This window comes from Xenia sp. Carnegie-2017, unplaced genomic scaffold (genome assembly GCF_021976095.1).
Source record: "Xenia sp. Carnegie-2017 unplaced genomic scaffold, XeniaSp_v1 HiC_scaffold_45, whole genome shotgun sequence".
NCBI classification, from domain to species: domain Eukaryota; kingdom Metazoa; phylum Cnidaria; class Anthozoa; order Malacalcyonacea; family Xeniidae; genus Xenia; species Xenia sp. Carnegie-2017.
The window spans coordinates 87,964-109,553 of NW_025813510.1; the positions used below are offsets into that span (position 1 = coordinate 87,964).

Sequence of the window (21,590 nt, forward strand, 5' to 3'; positions counted from 1 at the left end):
GCAAGCGGTTCAATATTATCGACAAATGGCAAAATTTCCGAATTAGATTCGTTCGAATTCGCCGTCACAAATTCCGATGAAGAAATCGATGCGTTTGTCTCGATCGAAGACTCAGAGAGCGAGCTAGATCTCGATGAATTTGACATTTTTTTGCTCTATTTATGTATTACTTTGTATACTTTCCAATGTGCGCTTCTTGCCGTGTTAAGACTATGACGTCACAGACTTTGCTGATTGCAAATATTCAAAATGGCCGATTTTAATGGCGGACATGAAAATTAGACATTTCAAATGTTCATAACTCCCTCGTTGTATTATTATTTTTGCTTACATTTTACGAAAGCAATAATTGATATGTGTTTAAACTATTGAATGCTAAAATCGATGATTTTTTAACGTTAAGGTTTCGTCATAGAACCACTTTAACATACGCTACGCGTATGATACGCGTATCATAGGAAAAACATACGCGTATAATACGAGAACGATACGCGTATGATACGAGAACGATACGCGTATGATACGAGAGCGATACGAGAGCGATACGCGTATGATACGAGAATGATACGCGTATGATACGAGAACGATACGCGTATGATACGAGAACGATACGCGTATGACACGCGTATCATACGCAAAATTATGTTAACAAATACGCGAGCGGTACTGTACTGTATTTTGAAGAGGGGCGGTGATAAAATCTTGCAGCAGGAGGAGTACGCACAAGCCAAACATAATTTTACTATGAAGGCGCTAAAGGTACACCAAAAATAGCCTTATGTACGCGGAAAATCAAAATTGTAAAGCTAGTCCATTCCAAGTGTAGCATTCCAAAGCTGTTCTCTCCAAAATTTCTGTTGTAATTGAAGCTAGTTCGAAGCTCGAACCATGACCGAGACATATGTTACCACAGAATACGAAAAATTTTATGAAAAATTTGAATAACATGAAAACTTCAGTTTCATTCACAACATATTATAACGTCGTTTGTAAATTCCAAACATCATCCTCAAAAATGTTACACAAACCTGTTATGTGATAAACTGAATTAAATCCAATGCCAAATCTTCCTGCTTTAAGCATATCATTCTTCTTATTACTTTTCATTAAATTCTGTATTCCATCCCAATCATCAGGTTGGAATATTGCATCATTAAATGCATAAAGTGCTGGTCCTTGATATTTTTCAAGTTCTTTTGATGCAAGGTAGTCTGTTCCAAAAGATCGACCATCGTAAAGAAACTTTACCTCTTTTGCGCCAGCATCATCTGCATTCTGAATTAGTTCCTACATGACAGAAAAAGGAGAATTCTAAAGAGACCATAGTTTCGCTGCACTCTTCTAAAAAGCATCTTTAGTATATGACATGAATGTATGATATCAGAACAAAAGCTTCATAGTCTGAAAATGTTAAAATGTGAACGTTTTAAAATGAAGGGTGTCTGGAGATGTATAAGAGTGAAAATCCATCTTATTTCAAAGCAACTGTTAATGATCAGTATCACTTAAGCTTAACAGAGACAATAAACGTTCTTTTCAGCTTTTTGAGGCACAGCAAGCAAAAAAATTTCATCGTCACTGTAGGAATCTTCTCTCGTGACTTGAATGCGAAGGGGTCAGTTCATTGTTTTGCATCACTTGCCTCACCGAAGTAACGCAGACTGGTGGGGGGTGGGGGTGGTGAGCTGTTTAAATTGTCGCAGAGGCACTGCATGGTATATCCACGAGGGTAAAGAAATAAGACTTACAACCGCTAAATTGATTTGAACATAAACAATGAACTTAAACACAAGATTGCAGTCGGTCCCTGGCTAAGGAACTTCTCCTTCATCGAAACCATATTCATTACAATATCGCACAAACAGCATGAATACTTGTCTGTGATGTTTCGCTAAATAACAGTATTCCGTATACATGTTTGTAAATGTCGATCGTCCAGGTTGGTATAGTCCTGAGAAGGACTGTTTTTGTTGTTGTTGTCGTTTCGACAACCTTAGCGGTAGTCATCTTCAGATTCAAATGAGGAGTAAACGTCAGGTTAGCCGTATTTGCTATCTGGTTCTTACGTCATTGTATTGTGTGTACAGGAAATGTGTATTGTCATTGTGAATTAGTGTGAAGCGAAATATTTTTAGTTGTGATGTGTGATTTCGGTGTGATGTTTTTAGTTGTTATGTGTGGGTGTCAATTGTGTTTTGTCATTGTGAATTAGTGTGAAGTGTAATGTTTTTAGTTGATCGTTTGTTTGTATTGTGAATAAGTCATTTGTAAGGTGCCGGTAGTTGCTGTGATCTGTTCAGGGGGGTTTGTTCCAAGTTGGTATACCAACTTTCTAATGTAAGCCGTTGTCTATATTCAGTACTGTAAGTAATGCATTATGCCGAGTCCCAGTCAATGTTGTGCTTTGTGATTCGGTGATTTTCGGGAATGTGATTAGTTTTGTCTTGTTTCTTAGTAGCTCGTTTGTGTTCAGTAAGTCTTATGTTTAATTTCCTGCCAGTTTCCCCGATATAGGAGGCGTGGCAGTAGGAGCAGTTTATTTTGTAAACTGCACCTTGTCGTTCGTTGGGTTGTTCTTTGTCCTTTATGTTCGTTAGTATTTGTCGTAACGTTGTGATTGGTTTATGTGCAACACGAATGTTGTATGGTCGTAAGATACGCGAGATAGTCTCAGACGTACCTTTGATGTACGGTATCGTTGCTGTTGTCACTGAGTTGTTCGTTTCGTTGGGTTCGTTGGGTTTGTAAGTGTTGCATTTGATAAAGTCAGAGTTATAGTTGTTTTTGTCAAAAACACGTTTGAGATAGTTGTTTTCGTTGTGTAGAGCGTCCGGTGAATCACATATGATTTGTGCACGTCTTGTTAATGTTCTGATTGTGGTGGCTTTGTGTGATGTAGGGTTGTAAGATGATTGTTCTAGTAGTCGGTCAGTCAACGTCAACAAAAACAGTCCTTCTCAGGACTATACCAACCTGGACGATCGACAATTACAAACATGTAACGATACTCCCGGGGGTTCAAACCATTTACCTTAGTATTCCGTATATCGCTCACAAAATTTACATACCTTTAATATTTGCCCACCATCAGGATAGTCGCACAATATGCCGGAAATATTATCTGTTAAAGTAGGTTCTCTTTGACCAAACCTTAAGGGCACTGAAAAAATTGGTGTTTAGAATAATATAAAAAGAAATTTTATATCACATTGTTAGTGCCAAAAATTCATTTCGAAAGATGTTGAGGCAATAACAGCGACTCAAATTTCCGACATGTTTTTTGCCTACATGTGTCAAAACTTTTGCATGCCATGCAATGTTCGAGAATTCTTAGCAAACCTCCGAAATCACTTAATTGTCTACAAAATCCCATAAATCTTTTGATTTATCTTTTTTCATAAATTAATCCACTGAAAATTGGAATACCAATGGACAAGGGTAGGAGAAGGGTTGCCAAATGCCAATGGCCAACAGCAGGCCATATTTTAGAGATGGCAAGCAAAAATTTAACTAACACGTCAAAATTATAATGGCAGTTGAAGTTCTAAAGATTCGCTTAGTTTTAATTGCTTAGTCTTTACGGAGAAATAACGGACCGAGGTCTTCTTGTAAAGACCGAGCTCGTAGGACGAGGTTTGTACAAAAAGACAGAGGTCTGATATTTACATGTTTGTAAATGTAGATGGTCCAGGTTGGTATAGTCCTGAGAAGGACTGTTTTGTTGTCGAAACGTCAGTCAACAACAACAAAAACAGTCCTTCTCAGGACCATACCAACCTGGACGATCTACAGTTACAAACATGTAACGATACTCCCGGGTTCAAACCATTTACTTTGGTCTGATATTTCTCAGTAAAGAACGAGAAAGCGAGTTTATTAAAAGGATTATTATATGGCATTATTTGACCTGAAACGAATTTGCTTTCTTTCTCGTCCTTGCTGTTTTGTACGGGTTGGCTTTTACTTTTCTGATTTTCGTCCATAAAAATAAATCGTTTCAAATTGTATCGTCTGGATAGTTAAACTGTTTTCCAAGTGTTTTTCTTTAGAATCAAATTCGTAAATGGTTTTTTGTTTCGTTTATTTTGCGTTTTGCTGTATGCATAACGAAGTTTGTTTACATTTGACAGTAAAATCACGCGTTTTGGACCGTGGTCGATTACGGGAAAATAATCGATCGGCAAAAATGTTTCTCAGCCAATCAAAGCCATTTTCCGGAAGTGACGTTTGCCATATAATAATTACACAGGAATCCAAAAAAGAAGACTTTCAGAAATTGGCGTACTGTGATAATTGCAATACCTATCTGCTAAGACATGCACTGGTGCATAAAATATTTCAATATTTATATTACGTATATTTGTTACTATAGTATTCTGTGATAAGCATGGTGATCGTGTATTAAATTTTCACAATCTAGTTTCTAAAGGTTTTCATTTTTTAAAAACACCCTGTGGACAGGGGCGAAACTAGAACGCTAATTGGGGAGGGGGGTAAATATTCATATATTCAGCTCTGCCCTACTGATTTCTTTTGTTTGCGATTCTAATTTCAACAAATACAGAGTTGAATCGCTTTCTAAGGTTAACACGTATCAGAAAATTTTCGAATACCTACATGTCAATCAGCGTAAACAAAACTCAAAATCAGGCCAGCATTGCATGGTACACTGGTACATCATTACCGAATTTGGCGAGAATAAGTATTTTGTGTGTGTTTTGAGTGTCTTCAAATAGTGGTTAATTTGGTAAACTCTCTCAAAATAATGACTAGAAATTGGCTAATTTTTCTCTATCGTAATGAATGCTTAAGAGAACTTTTCTAGATGTAACGAAAGCTTTGTCTAGAGAATCGATGTAATTGAGCTAAATTGACTATAAAACGTCAAGAATAGCAAAAAATCTAAATTGGGAGACTTGCCAGACAAATAATTATATGCTTGATATATTGGATTTACTTTATGCGAAGTATCCATCAGAAGACAACGCTGCACAAATTGGGAAAAAACTTTCCTCGTCGTTCAAACTAACTGACGAAGGCTACTGTTACAACTAAACTTAAGGTAATTAAAATTAAGTTTAAAGCTACTGTTGAAAATGGGAGAAAAGGTAGTCACGGTAAAGTTCTTCTTCTTTACTTTGAAAATTATTGTGAAACAGTTCACAAGCAATATCTGCACAACCCACAAGATTTGAAACGAAGTAAGAAGAAGTAAGAAGTGACGAAACTGAAACAACTGATAATACGGGCTGCTCTAGACCGTTAATAAGGCCCTTGTCATTATTAACGTGCCAATTATTGGTTGCTTCGGTTGTTTCTAGCAAAGAAGTGAGGGCGCCATAGTATAGTAAGACCTGAATCTGGTTTTGTAGGAATTTATAATCTTATTGTCCAAGAAATTATTATCAAAAGAAATTGAGGTAGTGGTTGGGTTTATATAAGAAATGAGACGTTTTTGAGAATATAGTTGGTAAGGTTGTCAGCCAGACGTGGTAAAGAAGTAGGTATTGAAAGCATTTACTAAATCAACAGGATCTGTGATCTTGATCACTGGCGATCTGCGGAATTCACCACCACGTTGAGTGCTACGGCTGGCTTCGCTTCTTCTCATTAACAGAAAATTACAAACAGGAAGAATCTAAGCCGCTTAATTTGTTTCTTTCATTTGCCTACTTCAAATCATTTCAAAATCGCTGAGTGTGTACCTGATTTTGTGCGGTAAAATCATATACAAATTTCATGTTGTGCACAAGCATATTTAGGTAATACATGTCTCATACAATGATAAAAATGTTATAAGTTATTTTGATTTAATTGGATACGCACATATCATACTTTCTCGAATGGGCAGGAAAATTCGTTAACTTTTATTGTGCGTTCAATAGCATGTAATCAAGTAAAATAAACGAGGCCTTTCGAACTCAAGTCAAAAGATTTGTTTTGAAGCTTCACGACATAATTATCAGCTTTAGATGGATTGCATAGAAAATATACTGTCTAGAAGCAAATTCATAAACAGCCGCATACTTCCGCTTAGATAATAACATAAAATAGACATACATATTAGGCTAACACTCACCGTTGGCCATCAGTACCTAATGTTAACCATAGACATTCACCACACTGTAAATTTTTATTGTAAAATTACGCAAGCAAAATATCCTTAGCAGTACACTCAAATTGCTACTTTTTACAACCTTACGGCCCCTGCTGCAGCGTTTCCAAATCAAAGAAACACGCGCAAATGACGTGTCTTGTGTCCACTCACTGCGTGGATTGCGCGATGGAAATGTGGAAGAGACATGGTGAAGAGTTCAGTTCAGGTTTGAGAAACTTTGAGAAGTAGTAAAAGTTGATTTATTGTTAATGGAGTCGTCAGAATAAAGGATCTTGCAGTAAGCGCAGAATTTTCGACCTGCACGTTTTGATGAGAAAATCACTTTTCGTACCTATATATGGGAGGCGTATTCCAATTTTAGCTATTGTTTTGTTTATTTTAATTTGTATATAGGTCGGTCTTATATACTGTATAGCTTGAGAATGGTGTGTATTGTCCGGTATGTGTGTTTTTGTTGTAAATGTCGGTATTTTTGTTTTCAATTTTAACATCCAAAAAGTTAATAACGCCATCAGGAAATGTGTCACCGGTAAGTCTTAGGTTTTTATCAAACTTATTGAATTTTTGCTGTGAGAATAATATTTTTATCAAAACGAAAGTATCATCAAGTCATCGCCATATATTTTGTAGTATCATGTTGTGCGTCTTGTGCCGTCTTTTAAAAGATTGGTAATAATATTTTTCTCGAATTCTGCAAGAATAATATTGGCTAGTACTTGTGCAAGGGATGAGCCCAATCAAAAGCGGATCCAGCGTTAGTCAAAATAAATTATAACTCTTTAATTTTAAATTCGAAGTACTTTCAGAAAGACACTATTGGTTTTGAATTTCTAAAGAATATAATTTCACCAATGGATATGCTTCTGAGGGACTTAGAAATGTAAATATATGCCAGAATGTGCTGCAGTAATTTATTTTGACTAACCTTAGATCCGCCACTGAGCCCAATAAAACATGATTCGTTTGCACATAAATTTGGTTATCAAATGAGAAAAATGTTTTGTTATAGCAATCTAAAATGACTTTCTTAAGAGTTTCTTTGCCTTAAGTTAGTGTCGATAGTTTTCTCTGCAGTTATACGTTTTAGGATAATGTCGACAGTTCTTTTTAATGGGATGTCAGTATAAAGAGTGACTCAACATCAAAAAAGACGAATTGGTAACTTTCATTGAATAATTGATGTGGCCGGAATGCTGCAAATGCTATTCACTGCCTTCAATGAGTCAGACAGTGTGACTTTGTTTAAGGCTAGTGAATTAAGAAGAGATGACGGAAACTTTCCAACGTTATAGAGTGTAGTGTTAGTTGTGACTATGATAAGTCTAAATGACGGCAGATCGGGTTATGTTTTGTGAAAAGGTGGCGCCAAGAATTCACGTCGGAGAGGCTAAGATCCCCGATAGGAGGGCTGATTTATGCTTGCTTATGTCACAATGCAATTTCCATCCAAATATTTTTTTTTCAGGCAAAATTTGAAAAAATTGTTATCAATCCTCTCCTTAACAAACTCATTGATACATAGTTTTTGAAATAAGAATTTAAATCTACATGAAAAATTAACATTATGTAATGGACTAGTTGTTAGAGCCGCCACTAGAACGCTAATTTGGGGGAGGGGGTGTTTGCTCATATATTCTGTTGAGCCCAACTTTTTTTTTTGAAAAAAAAATTAATTTCAAAAGATATAGTCTAACACAACTGAATATACAACAAATGTATGCAGTAAGTAAAAAGAATTCCCTGGATTTTCTAGTAATGTTGGACAGTAATATTTAAATAATAATGATCAACATATTCTTCAACATATGCTTCATCAACATATTGAACATCTTCTTTAACCTATACAAAGCTGTAATCAAAGTAAGACGAGGATCCATTAGTTAAATAAATATATTATTGTTTTTTTCTTGTTTAACTTAAATCTCGTGTTTTGGCACTCTATAAATGTTAGCCTGTTAAAATTTTTTTCTGGTGAGCATTTCTTTTTGACTGCATGTATATAATGAATCAGTGGTGTACTAGGAAAGGATTTATAAACATGACTGTCAATATCAAACATGAAAGAGTACGACATAATTTCATACAATTTGATAGTTTGACGTTAAGAGAACAATTCTACACTTGAGAAACCTAGCGTTGAACTTGTTGACTACTGTAAGCAAATCCAGTTTGCTCTTTCATCACGATAAATTCCTAACATCTTTAGCTGTCTAGACGCTTGATGGTGATTTATCACAGACAATAGCCCAATACATCTAAAACTGTTAAAATCTCATGCTCTTTGCTGATTTGAAATTCAAACAGCAATGTTTTTTAGATTTTTTACAAGAAATTTCCTTTAGAATTCGAAAGTCGAACTGCAAAAAACAACCGACAGAAGACTAAAAGAGGACGAGAGTCCTGGCGATTGCATATGCAAATTTATCTCATGTTGCATATGCATATTTGTTCTCGAACGAAATGCACAAAATTTCGCAAAGATTTTTTATTCATTTTAATTTGATGTCAGACAGCTGGCGTGCATGAAGATTAGTGCCAATGCTGAGTGAGGACATTACTACAAATGAAATGCAATAATCTACAATGAAATTACATTTTATCGGTATTCCTTCCTCGACAAATCGTCAAATTTTCTCCGACGGGAGGACTGTAGCCCCCCTCTGGCGCCACCACTGGTTTTGTGGAGTTTAGGTAGGCTATGTGAACATGCAAAGCGAAATATCTGAGCAGATTACAGGAATACTCCTTCATGCGACTTAAATCAGCTCATGTACATTTACAAAGAAAACTCTGGACACTAACTTAAGACAAAGAACTCTTAAGAAACTCATTTTAGATTGCTGTAACAAAACAACTTTCTTAGTTGACAATCAAATTTAGTAGCAAACAGATCGTTTTTCATTGGCTCGTCCCTTGCAGGAGTACTAGCTAATATAATTTTTACAGAATTTGAGAAAAATATTATTTCAAATCATTTAGAAGGCGGCACAATGAAATAATACAAAAGATTTTTGGATGATACTTTGGTTTTCATAAATATTCCCACAGCACTAAATTCAATTAGTTTGATAAAATCCTAAGATTTAACGTTGACACATTTCCTGATAGAGTTATTCATTTTTTGGATATTTCATATTTTTGGATATAAAATTGAAAACAATAACACTGACCTTTATTTTAAAGACACACCTAGTGGACAATACACACCATTCTCAAGTTTCAAACCCTTCCAACGTACGTAAAAGAAAAAACTCCAAAGCTCTGTAGTAACACTGATCTATTTAACAAACAAATCCCAAAGATAAAAGTGTTCATGTAATGGAATGGAAATACCAAACATCGTACTAAATAAAACATATGGAACTTATGCCAGACACGTGCGTTTAGTGTTTCGAGATTCTCTCCCAGGGTGACAATTGATTGAACTGTTGAGAATTTATCGTAGAGAAAATCAACAAGAAATTGGTGTTTATTGCAAAAAAAATGAAAAATATGTTTTCTTTGCGTGTTATTCACTAGTTTTAGCCAGACTTGGACCAATATCGTGCTATTCTAGAAGAAAAAATACGAGACAAATCTTTACTTTATTGGAGTAACTTATTGATTAAGCGTTTGGTCATTTATTCATAGCCATTCGATTGCTATCTAAAGACAGTTGTTCATGAAATTTTTATAGAACTTTTTTTATTACGTACAAACATTTCCGTTATCAGTCAAAAGTTAAATATTTTTTTATAGACTGGTGTGAAAAATAAGCACCCCCTTCACCCTGTAGAATAATCTCATTGCTTCACCTTCACCTTCATCCTACCTCATTTTTTATTGTATAGAAACACCCACAATGCAACATTAATAAATTCATGCAATTTGAGATATAAAATGGCGGACGTTTCGGAAGGATTTGGGGATTGCGATAAATATTTTGAAGGCTGTCTGCTAAATACAAAAGAAATTTTGGTGAAAGATATTGAAAAACGATCGGGAGAAAAGTTAAAAGAACCGTATATTGTGTATTTAATTGAAACCAGGTAACCATCATGAATTGTTCATTACATTTGTAAATTCGCCACTTTTAGAAATGTTTGCAATATTTCTCAATTTTACAGAATTAGAAATGTAAGATTATTAATCTTATTTTTTTGTCAAAAACGGCTTTAACTAAGGTCAATATTTTTTTAAAAGCACTATATTTATTATTTTGGATGAAAAGTCCATGAATTCAGAAGTGCTAACATCTCCACATTCTGCTGTTGACATGATGACATCATTACTTTAGTGAGAAAACTTTGCGACGGCTTTGATCTTGTGTAGGCTTAGATGTCATAATCAGTGTCCAATGTATGATTTCCATCAAAACAATATTTTCCATAACTTGTTTTACATTTTCATTTTTGCGAATTTTATCAATTCAACAAATAGTTCTATTGTTTCATTTGTAGGTGTTTTAATTCACAAAATGATGATGCACAGCAATCTTCCTGCTTATGGCGCAGATATAGTGAATTCGATTTGTTAAGAAATTATCTACAAACCACTTATCCCAGTGTAAGTTAAATAATATATTGTTACATATAATACAAAAAAAAAATTTCGTAGACCTGTAAATTTAAGTAAACATTTTTATTTTTGGAGTCCTATCATAATCAGTGGTAGATTACTAATTGCAAGGCCTGTTGGTTAAGACAAAGTTGTGTGCCTTCCTTCAAGTGATATCTATTCCCCCTGCCCCCTTCCCCCCTCGATAGGTTCAATCTTTTAAAAACATTTGCATTTCTGAAGCTCCTTAGCTTTTGCATTTCCTGGCTTGTGTTTGTAACACATATTGTTACATAAAGTTCAAACTGGAAAAACCCACTACTTCACAAGGTTGTAGCTTTGTGAATTTAAAATGTAGATCTTATGGTTTTGAGCAGTCCAAATGGTTTAAATTGAGAAAATTTAGCTAAAGTTGGAATAAAAGTAAAAATTAATTATGTCTAGTTACAATGTGCCTTTTTAAAGCCCCAGCCTATAGGCTTTGACCTATAGCCGACTGAGTAATCTAGTACTGAACACAATAGACCTCTTTCATTTTCTGCATAGGCTACACACAATACAAGTCTTATCAGTCTTACATATTATAATACATAATTTAATCAAATTGTTCATAATGTGGCTTTTGATGATAATGTGGAATGTCACATGACTTTTTTATGAATTTTTTCAATGCATTAAAATCCCATCGTCTGTTGATATGTCACTTCCAAAATTACAATTATGCTCATTTCTCCCATATTTTATTCCCAGGTGATCATTCCTCCATTACCAGAGAAAAAGGTAACCTTATATTTAATTAAAATTTCTTGGATAGAATTAGTTTGGCCACCTCATTAGCATCAAGTATGATACATCCAAAAATATTTTTGTGTACTTAACTTGTCATATTTCTTTTACAAGTTATATTGAAGAAATTTTTTACAAAATCTGTAATTGATTTTTGAGAGATATTTGCTGTGTATCAAATGTATATTTGATGAAAAGTTTCTCTGTTAAACAGAGGTTAAAATTTAAAATTTCAACCAGTATCCAAATAGACACTAGGGTGTGAAAATCTAGTTTTTCAATATTTGTTATCGTAGTGTATATTTCATACAGACAATTTCAAGGTAATGAAAATCATTAGCCAACATGTAGGTATGGTTTTTAAATACACTGTACACTGAAAATATGTAGCAACTATTGATTTTTGAAACTGGGAGAAAAAGAAGAAATATGTATATTCTTGATAATTTATAATGTCAGAATCAGAATCAGCCTCTTCATAATCAGAATCAAACATTGCTCCGACTTTATACAGGGACGACACCACAACATTGAACCTGGAGGGGGGAGGACTACGACTTATATTTACAATATTTACTACGTCTTACTTTCCCTCAAGTTAGGCTAAAATACTTAAATGTTAGCAAAAACTTTTTTTCTGAAAAAATGAAGTTTTTGGCGCAGTGTTTGTTATATAGCTCGCACTCCTTTACATTCAATGCACGTGTTTTCTTACAAACACGTTTTTCTAGCAAACACCTTATAAATGCATATTATTATCTCGTGTAACTTGGAAAAACTTCGCTTGGAAATTCAAATTTCATTGTGTCACGATGGTCATTTCATGCGAAGAATAAAGGAAAATTATTATTTTGAGAAGGAATTCGCCAAAATCCGATCTATGAATCTCGAAAATAATTCGATTTTTTACTATGCCAGACAGTGATGTTTAGTATCTAAAATTAAAATCTGGTATTTTGTGGATATCGGGATATTGCAAATTTTCAGCTTTTCAGTTAAAGAAAACTAATTTTACATTACCACTGTAGAGAATAACTCACAAACTTAAAAAGTTTTCGTTTGTAACTTTTTAATTTAGACAAATCTTGCTGCATTTCGATTGAATGCTGAAAATTATAACATGGAGTTCATAGAAAGAAGACGTCATGGCTTGGAGGTTAGTGTTCAAGCTCGACAAATTAAGAGCCTGGCGTTTTTTGAGTTAAATCTTTCTAGCCTGACTGTGTAAGTACATACATATAGGTTGATATGTAAATAATAATATATTCATTAGTATTTTCTGCTACCTTGTAGACAGTAACATTTTGTTTTAAAATACTTTGTGTTAATGTAATGTAACATGTTCGTGACTGTCTATTATGGGCCGATACAGCATAAAAAAATAGTTTACTTGTTCTTTCTCAAGTACATGTTTTTGTCAATTTTTCATTTAAGAAATAAAATATTTTTTATTGTGTTAGCACATGCTTATAAAAACCGCGAAGTTGTTTGAGTGAACTCGATGTGCAAATAGCTTATGTAATTCCTAAATGACGTTAATGTCATTACAAGCATATCGCATTCTATAGACAACTTTCACATTTTGCACAACTATTCTTTTATTTGTTTAAGAACTACTGTTAGTTTTGATTTTTTTCAACAAACCTTTTGAATTATTTTTTTTTCGTAATAAAATTTAAATACATATTTTCATATTATGCATTAAATGAAACTCCAACTGAACTGTATAATAAGCATTTTTGGAAAGATGCTTGTATTGCGTTGAAAGCATTTTGAAATTTCTTCCATACATTGTGACATTAACTTTACTTTCACTCTGTGTTTGTTGTAGTTTTTCTTACATCGAATTGCAAAGCATTCGCAACTTGGCTTGGACGAGTATTTTAAGTCATTTCTTGCGCAGGTACATTACTGTAATTTTCGGAAAATCAAATGGTTAGGTTGACTGGATTGTCTACTTTCAGTTTCTTAGAAATTATTTGGTACAAAAAGATTCGTGTCCAGCCTAACTATCAAGTTTGTATTTACGTAGGAAGAAGGTTGGAAAGAGTCAGTTGTTGAGAGTGGATTTCAAAGCAAGGTATATTTGTAATTACATAGCTTATCTTATGTGGTCTGGATATTAGTCCCGCCATGATCATCCAATATATTTCGTACAATAAATCGATAAAGAAATATTTTAAAGAGAGATATATTTGTTGGCTACATTCACCAAGGAACCCATTAATTGTAGTGCATTATGTACATTTTTCAAATTTTACAAGTAAAATTTATATCAAAATGCTAACTTAATGAAAAAATTCACACAGAACTCTTACAACTGAATTTAATTCAAAGAAATGATCTTCACCCATGGAAGATAGAATGTGAAGCGAGAGAACAGTTATTGAAACATTTTTTGTTTAGGCTGAATCGAAGTTCAAAAGCATAAGTGCATCGTACAGCGTGAAAAAGCCGGACAAGTATGTTGTTTTACTTGAATTCATTATTTTATTTTACACACACTGTAACTCACAACGCTTGAATGTGTGAAGCACAATTGTTGCCTATATTATCTCAAGCTTTCTGATTGTTCAATTGGGGGAAGTATGTCATTTACGAGTCTTGGTAAAAAATCTTATAGTGTAAATGTTACTCATTTGGGTTTGGTGCTTATCCAGACCGTTAACTAAGTTCTGTTTTGAAAATAGTTCTTTTTTCACTCATTGCAATAAGGAAAGCAATAGATGTGAAAAAAACGATGATAATTACCTCAAATATCAATGTTGGACAGAACTTTTATGCTAGCTTTGGAACAACCGGCTGTGTTTGTTTTTTCAAATATGGTAAATAAATGTATTTATTATTCACTGTTTCACTGTGTAAACATTTTCGGTTATGATTGGTCAACTGCGTAACTGCAAATAATTCTCGATATCAGTAAGAAAGGCATCTTATATGTACAAATAATACTTTCTACAATTTATGCCGACTTTTTTAAAATCAAACAATGGCGATGTTTGCAAAAAATAATAAAAAAGCGTCGAAGTTCTCTTTAAACATATTTACAACCATATTTAATTAAAGCAGAAGAAATAGAAAAAAGCGTCTGACAAGGATTAATTAAAGAAGCTTTAAAAAATGCTCTACATTGTTATGTTTTAATAATATTTCAGTTAGTTCAGATGTATAATAAAACAATTATTGAATTCGACTTTCCCATGATATTAAGAATTATTCAGATCTCGATTAATGTGATCCTCTTTCTTTCGGCAGATAACATTGACCTCGGTCTGAATAATTCTTGATATCATCAATCATGCTAAACCTCATCCAATAATTTTAAAATATTTGTTGGTTTAATTGACTATATACAATTCAATTTTACGAAATTTTACAAAACGAACAAGGCAATGCATGTTGCACGGACTTTATCAAACCACAAGAACGTATGAAGCTGTCTTCCTGTTTCCATCAAACTTTACTGTGAGTTGGCTCTAAGCCTACAAAAAGTACTGTTTGCTGTGATTATTGTCATATCGCGCAGTATAAGCGCATCCTGCTGAAAGTTGTTATAATAACTTGGTGCAATTTATATTATCAACACAAATGTGCTTGTGTGCATTTTAAGGTTTGTTAAATCTATGTAATTTAGGTTGGCAATATTATGTGATAATAACAATAATCAACAGTACTGTATTGACGATTATAATTATATAAATACTTATATTTGTGTTCAAACTGCACGACCATTACGATGCAGTCAGGATGCTCTCTCTATACTTCAAGCTCATTTTTAAGATGACACGCGTACGTTGCGTTATTTTCTTTTAAAATCATTCTTACTCTACTTCTTGTTTTTCTCGCTCGATTACCTAGTGATCTCCAGCTGTCCAAAACAATTATTTCTAATCACCCACAAGGTTATGGATGGTCAAACATTCACAACCACAAAACACCTTTATTATATGTCCAGACTTTCACATAATTAGTATTCCATAAATTTCCACTCTCATTTATTAATACTATATTATAAATATGTACTATTGTAGTATAGCGTCAACATGTCACAAACGAAAATTTATTTTTCAACCACATTCTTCCACATCGCGAACAACGCAAGATAGCTTTAGCAAGAGTACAACTGCGAGTACGAAGTTTGACCGTTTCAGGGAATGACACGAGTCGTAGTTGACTTGTCAAAATGTTACTGTAACTGTAAACCATTCAAACGGTTGAAATTTTTATTTATACGTACCACTTGCACGCTGTAAAAGTATTATTCTCACGGCACTTTAGGCAATCATGAAAAACAATTGTACGCCGTAAAACTCCCATTGACTACGCTTTTACCAATTAAAACCATAGATAACTAATTAAATAATAACACTGTATGAAAATTACTTTTGTTCTTGTTCTTGAAATTTCCACGTCCGGGTGATTTGATCTGTAATCTACTTCAAGGCGTCGTAGTCATAGTTGTTAGTACTTACGAAAACAATCCTCGTTAATCATAAAGATATATTTGTATGAATTTCTAAACTAAAACAACGAACAGTTCTTAATAACGTACATGGAACTCTCTCCAGAATCTTCAAAGTACGATCGAAACACAGATTCGAAAGCTTTGCAAAAATTAGCGATAATAGTCAACACAGCAACTAGATTGGCCAACAAATGTCGTTTCCAGTATTTTTCCACACGCGGCCTATAGGAATGTTGTAGTAAAATATTTGAACATAGTTGGACAAAAAGTTAAAGATGAAATCGATGGTATTACCGATCGCAAGTCACTCTCGGTGTATCAGAAGCGAATAGTGAACAAATCGACAAGGCAAACCCAATTATTTCCTCCAGCATCTTTTAAGTATGTATAACCGATTAATCTATGAAAATAATTCATTAATTGTCCCAAAATGCAGATCTCTCATTCACTTTTATTTGAATAATCAAGTTTGAGAAATTGCGACAGTTCTTAGCGGATCATGATTCATAAACGATAGCAAAATTAGCAAACACATGCATTATACCAATATCTAATGTGTTGTTAAAAATTGTATTAGTACTGTCAATATTATTCTTATAAAAAAGATAATCAACAATTATTGGATGAGGTTGAGTATAATATCAAGAGTTATTCAGACTAGGGTCAATGTTATCTGTCGAATATTTGATTAATGTAGTAAGGATTGCTTAAAGAGGTTCAGGGAAGTTAGCGTGAGGAAGTGCAGTTTAATATAGGAAGCTCAATGAATATTGTGTAATGTCCTAAATATGAACAAATATTTAAACAGAAAAATCGTATTTTAGTTCATACTAATACATGCTACAAATTCGTCATATAAATCTTTTCCATACATATCTTCTTTTGTCTAGTTGATTAATGAATGTTTACATTGCTTGTGTATTCTTGTAAACTTTGTGGTGTGGTGGTATTAATCGTTACTTTATTGAAAATTACTTTTGTTCTATGGTTTATCTATGGTTTATTTATGGTTTATTTTCATACAGTGTTTGCATGTATGTGCCGATGCTCAACATGAAAATAACATAAATTCTTTTTACTATGTGGGATTTTCTACCAATATGGCGACCGATGAAAACACTCTATTGGCTTAGCCCTTCAGTCTTCTACCGACGTAGAGGTTTAAAAATTGTATTCGTGATGTGGTTATGAGTTCTGTTTTTGCGCATTTACCTTAAAGATACGTAAATATTTCAGTAAGAGATTGCCTGAAACACTTAAAAATGGAGCGTCTTTAGTTTGTCATTGGTCGTTACTTCATGTTATATAAATTAGAGTTGTTTGCAGCCATGTAATTTTGTTATTTTGTTTTTAAGATGTAGAATTGAGTGATGTTAGCTATCATTAGGATTCTTTGTGTTTGTAAATTTGCAGCCAAATCTTTTTGCTGTTCATTTCAATATAGCATTGTCAATAAATTTTTTAATATTTCTTTAAGAAAATATGAAGATATGAAAAATTACTCGCAAACTCTAAAGTTCAACAGGTTTGTCGTAAACGTTCAATTTCCATTTTATATATGGTCTCTAGGAAATCGTACATGCGTAAAAAACTATTGTTTTGTCTTTGTAAACAGTTGTCAGCAAATCTAAAGCACGTGATAATTGCAAGTTTTCAAGATATTAATGTTTCACATTTTTGTCATTTTCAAATTGTTTGAGGCCGATTTTATTCTTACTTTATTCGCCCAAGTTTGTTGAAAGGGTGGGGATATCGGGAGTGCGACACCCACGTATACAGACTTTACATCGGCAAATGAAGGATTTTTGGATTAAAATCGTGACTTTTAAGGGATATTCTTTAAAACATTGGTAGTGAGCGGTAACAACTCCTATGTCGTTAAATATGACTAATTTTTACTATCACAAACATATAGTCAACTTCCTTAACTTAAATAAAAGTATCATGCAAGTTTTGAATCGTCTTTGTGCATGCGTTTTATCTGGTTTACCTCTCAATTAGATGGCTACGGTTTCCGTGTCACAACTGTTTACAGTCGTGGGATTGTCGGAAAACCACGTTTTGTTTTCGTGTGCTAGAGCAACGAGTATTTGCAAAACCATTGTGATTCTTGAGAGGGTCTTCCGAGAACAATTCTCTCCTAACTCGTCGTTTTGATAGTTTTTGTTGCTTTCACGCTTGGAGGTAGAAACTGCCACAAAACGTGTAATTTAAAATTTTAATTTTTCATGACTGCTGTTGTCTAAGAGTAAAAGCATTGTAAAACATATTTGCCTTGCGAAATCAAAGTCAATATTTATGAGAATCAATGTATGTAGTAACCATTGTTTTCTCCAGAAAATTTCCGAGAAGCAGTTAAATATCCATAGAGAGCATGCAAATTATGGGAAAATATTCAGGTATGTGGTATCAATCAAGGCTTTATGAAAGTCACTTTGGACACAAAATGTACCAAATGTTATTACACCAAAGTCTGTTTCCATGTCAAATTTTGAACTGGGTCAGTCAGTCAGCAGAAATATTATCTTCGAAGTCTTATGTAAACTTTATATTCTCTATAGATGAGCTTAAGATGTTGTTAATCTTGCTTCTGTCAACAATTTTTTTATTTCCGTATTTAAAGTGAGTGGAGCAGTATTGAAGATGAAATGGGCAATGCTTTGTAAAAGGCCGGTCACTACATGGACAAGTAAGAATTATTGTATCGAATATTATACAGTAGTTATATCTCCTTGACAGAGACGATGCAACTTTATCACTGTCTCAAACGTCATCTCCACGCTTGGGGGTGACGTCATTCTTTTCTGTCTTTATTTTAAATATTGTGACGGAGAAGTCTACCGATTTTCCTGAAATGCTTCGTGCTAAGTTTGTGAGGAGTGTAACTAAATCTTATCTGGTGTAAAAAAAATAAAAGGAGTGGTTTTAGCGGTTCTTTATTCAACGTATAGCTAACTCAACAATTTTTCTCTAGTTTTGCATCCGCCATTGATGATCTTCAAGAAGAAGAAGAATGTCGTTATGTAGATAAATTGAAGGAGTATCACCCTTATGCGGATTCAATCAGGTATGTTTTTACCAATAAGGGCTTTCTTTAAATTCCAAAAAGTATCTCAACATCACATGCATGTCGCACTAAAATCCTGTCATTAATTTACATATTTTATGCTATTGGTTAGTGAAGAATTTTCGTATATTATGGGTATTAACATTTGGCGATCTCTTATTTTCACACAAATGCATTTTATATCATCGTAAAACCATGCAATTTTATCGACATTCGGCGAAGATCTTTCATTTCCTATCAGCATCGTCTATCTTTAAGTGTATTTATGGCAACAAATTCAAATGAAATGAAAAGTCCACTTTTGTACAGTCACCTTTGAAATAAGCACCCACTTGATACCTAGCAACAAATATATATTTACTGGGGGCTAACGGCACTGCAGCTATCACATTCAGGCTTGTGTCAAAGGCGCGCTCCTGGGATTGTTCGCTTTTCCCGGAAATGTTTGCCAATTAATCAAACAGCACCATTAAATTGGTCACTTATTTTAGAACAAGTTGCACACAACAGTATTATCGTAATCGGAAATTATTTTTGACCGTTCAGTTAGCTGCAAAACAATTCAAAAAACTTACCCTCTCTTGTTTAAATCAAAAGCTCTATGTATATTGTTAAAACTTTGATCTGATATTGTATTGTGTGTTTACGATGTTGAATTCACGATATCTAAATCACTTAATTGAAGTACTTACTTATCTCAGACAGAGGATGGCGAAGAAGGAAAGAAAAGTGGTTTGTGGAAAGGACTTTCTTCAAAAATATTTGGTGGCGACAATCCCAAGGCGCGGGAAGCCAAACTTCAAACTTTAGAAACTCAAATTGAAGAATCAGAAAATGCTGTCACTAATATGCAACAAGAGTTGAGGTTTCTCAGTTTTCTGAAAATAACTTCATTTTGTCAAGTGGATTCGAGTGCAGTTGACAAAAGAAACATGTTATTAGCGAAACCGAATATTGCTATTTGTCTCCTGAAAAGGCGTTTGATTGACAATTCACCTCGATGGTTAACTTAGGACGAGCTTTACGTATAGGGTTGATGATAATTCTGTGGTTATAGAAGTGATCGTACTGATGTAACATTCGATCTTTTTTGTTGTTTTTAGTTCATTCACTAAAATGGCGGACAAAGATTATGAACAATTTCAGAAACAGCGTGACAGTGACGTGAAGAATATTTTGATCGAACACATAAAAACACAGTTAAAGTTGTGCAAACTGGTAATTATGCTAGATATAAAAGCTATGTTTAGGGATCCCATAGTCTGTTTTTTGTCTGGTGGATTGAAAAATGAACGCCGTTTTGATTTTATTTTCAGGGAATATCAACTTGGGAAAACATGAAGGGGGCCTTCGAGGGAATGGCGTGAATGAAAGTTTTACACTTGCACATTTCATTTTCTCGATTTTGGTAATGGAGCGAAAAATTTCCATTTAATTACAATAATTCTATTTTGGTCCAATCGTATTATTAGTGATATATTCAATTGTAATTTGGAATAAATTTTTGTAGATGTGATTATTTTCAATTAACGATTACATTACCTAATTATGCATGTATAATTTTCTATGCTGTTGTTTCTTTGTAATAAAAACCAAAAGAAAATTGTTAAATACAAAAATTGACGTCAAAATAAGCGTTTCCTTCTTCAAAAAGCTTGGAAAATAATTTTACTAAGAATTATGAAAAGCATTTCTAAATATTTGCGACATACATCAAGTGCTCACAACGCCTCGGACGAGCTTCGTAAATTTCAGCAAGGTCTAAACACCGGGTTGAAATTGATCATATAATCACACAAAATTTCAGACTATAAAATAACCGGAGCCGGAGTTATAACCCGGAGTTCAGAATTGACAAGAGGCCGGAACCAGAGCTGAAAAACCATAGCACAAGATGGGGGTTAAAACATTCAACAACTTAACTTGAACATGAACACATAAGTCGCAAAAACTTGTTTATAAGGACTGGAGTGGTCCGTAAAACCAAAGCAGTTAGACATTAAATTTTTATATTAGGGCAAAATTTACGACAAAATTTAGGTTTGAACCAAGTATATTTTAATCAACTCTTCATTTTACTTATGCAACTAAGGCCGAAGCTGTCGACGATTCGCTAGAAAAAAAATAGTTAAGGATTAGTTGAAAAAGTTATCAGATTTGTGTATGAGGCATAAATGATAAACAGTAGTTAGCAGTGTACGAACCCCGGTATTTTAACTTACTCGATGCAAAAACTCTCCTTATCCTGGCCTAACCATACATTTAGTACGAAACAGAAACCAATTAAATACATTGTAACATATGTACACAAGCAGAGAATACAAAGCCCACTTGCAAAACAAATGTTTTTTCAATAGCAATATGTTGGCTTTAAACATATTTACGACCATATTTAATTAAAGCAGAAGGACTAGAAAAAAGCATCTGACAAGGACAAAGTAAAGAAGCTTTAAAAAATGCTCTACATTGTTGTGTTTTAATAATATTTCAGTTAGTTCAGATATATAATAAAACAATTATTGAATTCGACTTTCCCATGATATCAAGAATTATTCAGATCTCGATTAATGTGTCCTCTTTACTTCTGCAGATAACATTGACCTCGGTCTGAATAATTC

At 33.7% G+C, this 21,590-nt stretch overlaps 1 protein-coding gene and 1 pseudogene across 2 annotated transcripts; one reads left to right on the forward strand and one right to left on the reverse strand.

Annotated features, from left to right (window-relative positions):
• LOC124456327 overlaps positions 1-6,232 on the reverse strand; it is a 25,554-nt pseudogene extending 19,322 nt beyond the window's left edge.
• Positions 4,903-20,603, forward strand: LOC124456308 (sorting nexin-4-like). Of its 2 annotated transcripts, none has more exons than XM_047006786.1 (15): positions 4,903-5,062; positions 9,949-10,146; positions 10,558-10,663; positions 11,405-11,434; positions 12,519-12,602; positions 13,272-13,343; positions 13,473-13,520; positions 13,847-13,902; positions 17,383-17,430; positions 18,243-18,304; positions 18,529-18,594; positions 18,880-18,972; positions 19,674-19,837; positions 20,076-20,190; positions 20,289-20,603. In XM_047006786.1, exons 2-10 carry the CDS (start codon positions 9,998-10,000, stop codon positions 18,262-18,264), a joined length of 615 nt encoding a protein of 204 aa, XP_046862742.1. In that variant the 5' UTR covers positions 4,903-5,062; positions 9,949-9,997; the 3' UTR covers positions 18,265-18,304; positions 18,529-18,594; positions 18,880-18,972; positions 19,674-19,837; positions 20,076-20,190; positions 20,289-20,603. The 2 variants fall into 2 exon arrangements, with proteins under 2 accessions (XP_046862742.1, XP_046862743.1); XM_047006787.1 differs by having other exon boundaries at positions 4,912-5,062; positions 12,519-12,596.
• The last annotated feature ends 987 nt before the right edge of the window (positions 20,604-21,590 follow it).

What these genes read in the sequence shown, in the direction of transcription:
- LOC124456308 (XM_047006786.1), top strand. Translation starts at nt 9,998, where the DNA reads ATGGCGGACGTTTCGGAAGGATTTGGGGATTGCGATAAATATTTTGAA. An exon ending in CTCCATTACCAGAGAAAAAG is followed by an intron (nt 11,435 to 12,518) that starts GTAACCTTATAT and finishes TTTTTAATTTAG; the next exon opens with ACAAATCTTGCTGCATTTCG. An exon ending in AGCGTGAAAAAGCCGGACAA is followed by an intron (nt 13,903 to 17,382) that starts GTATGTTGTTTT and finishes TATTTCTTTAAG; the next exon opens with AAAATATGAAGATATGAAAA.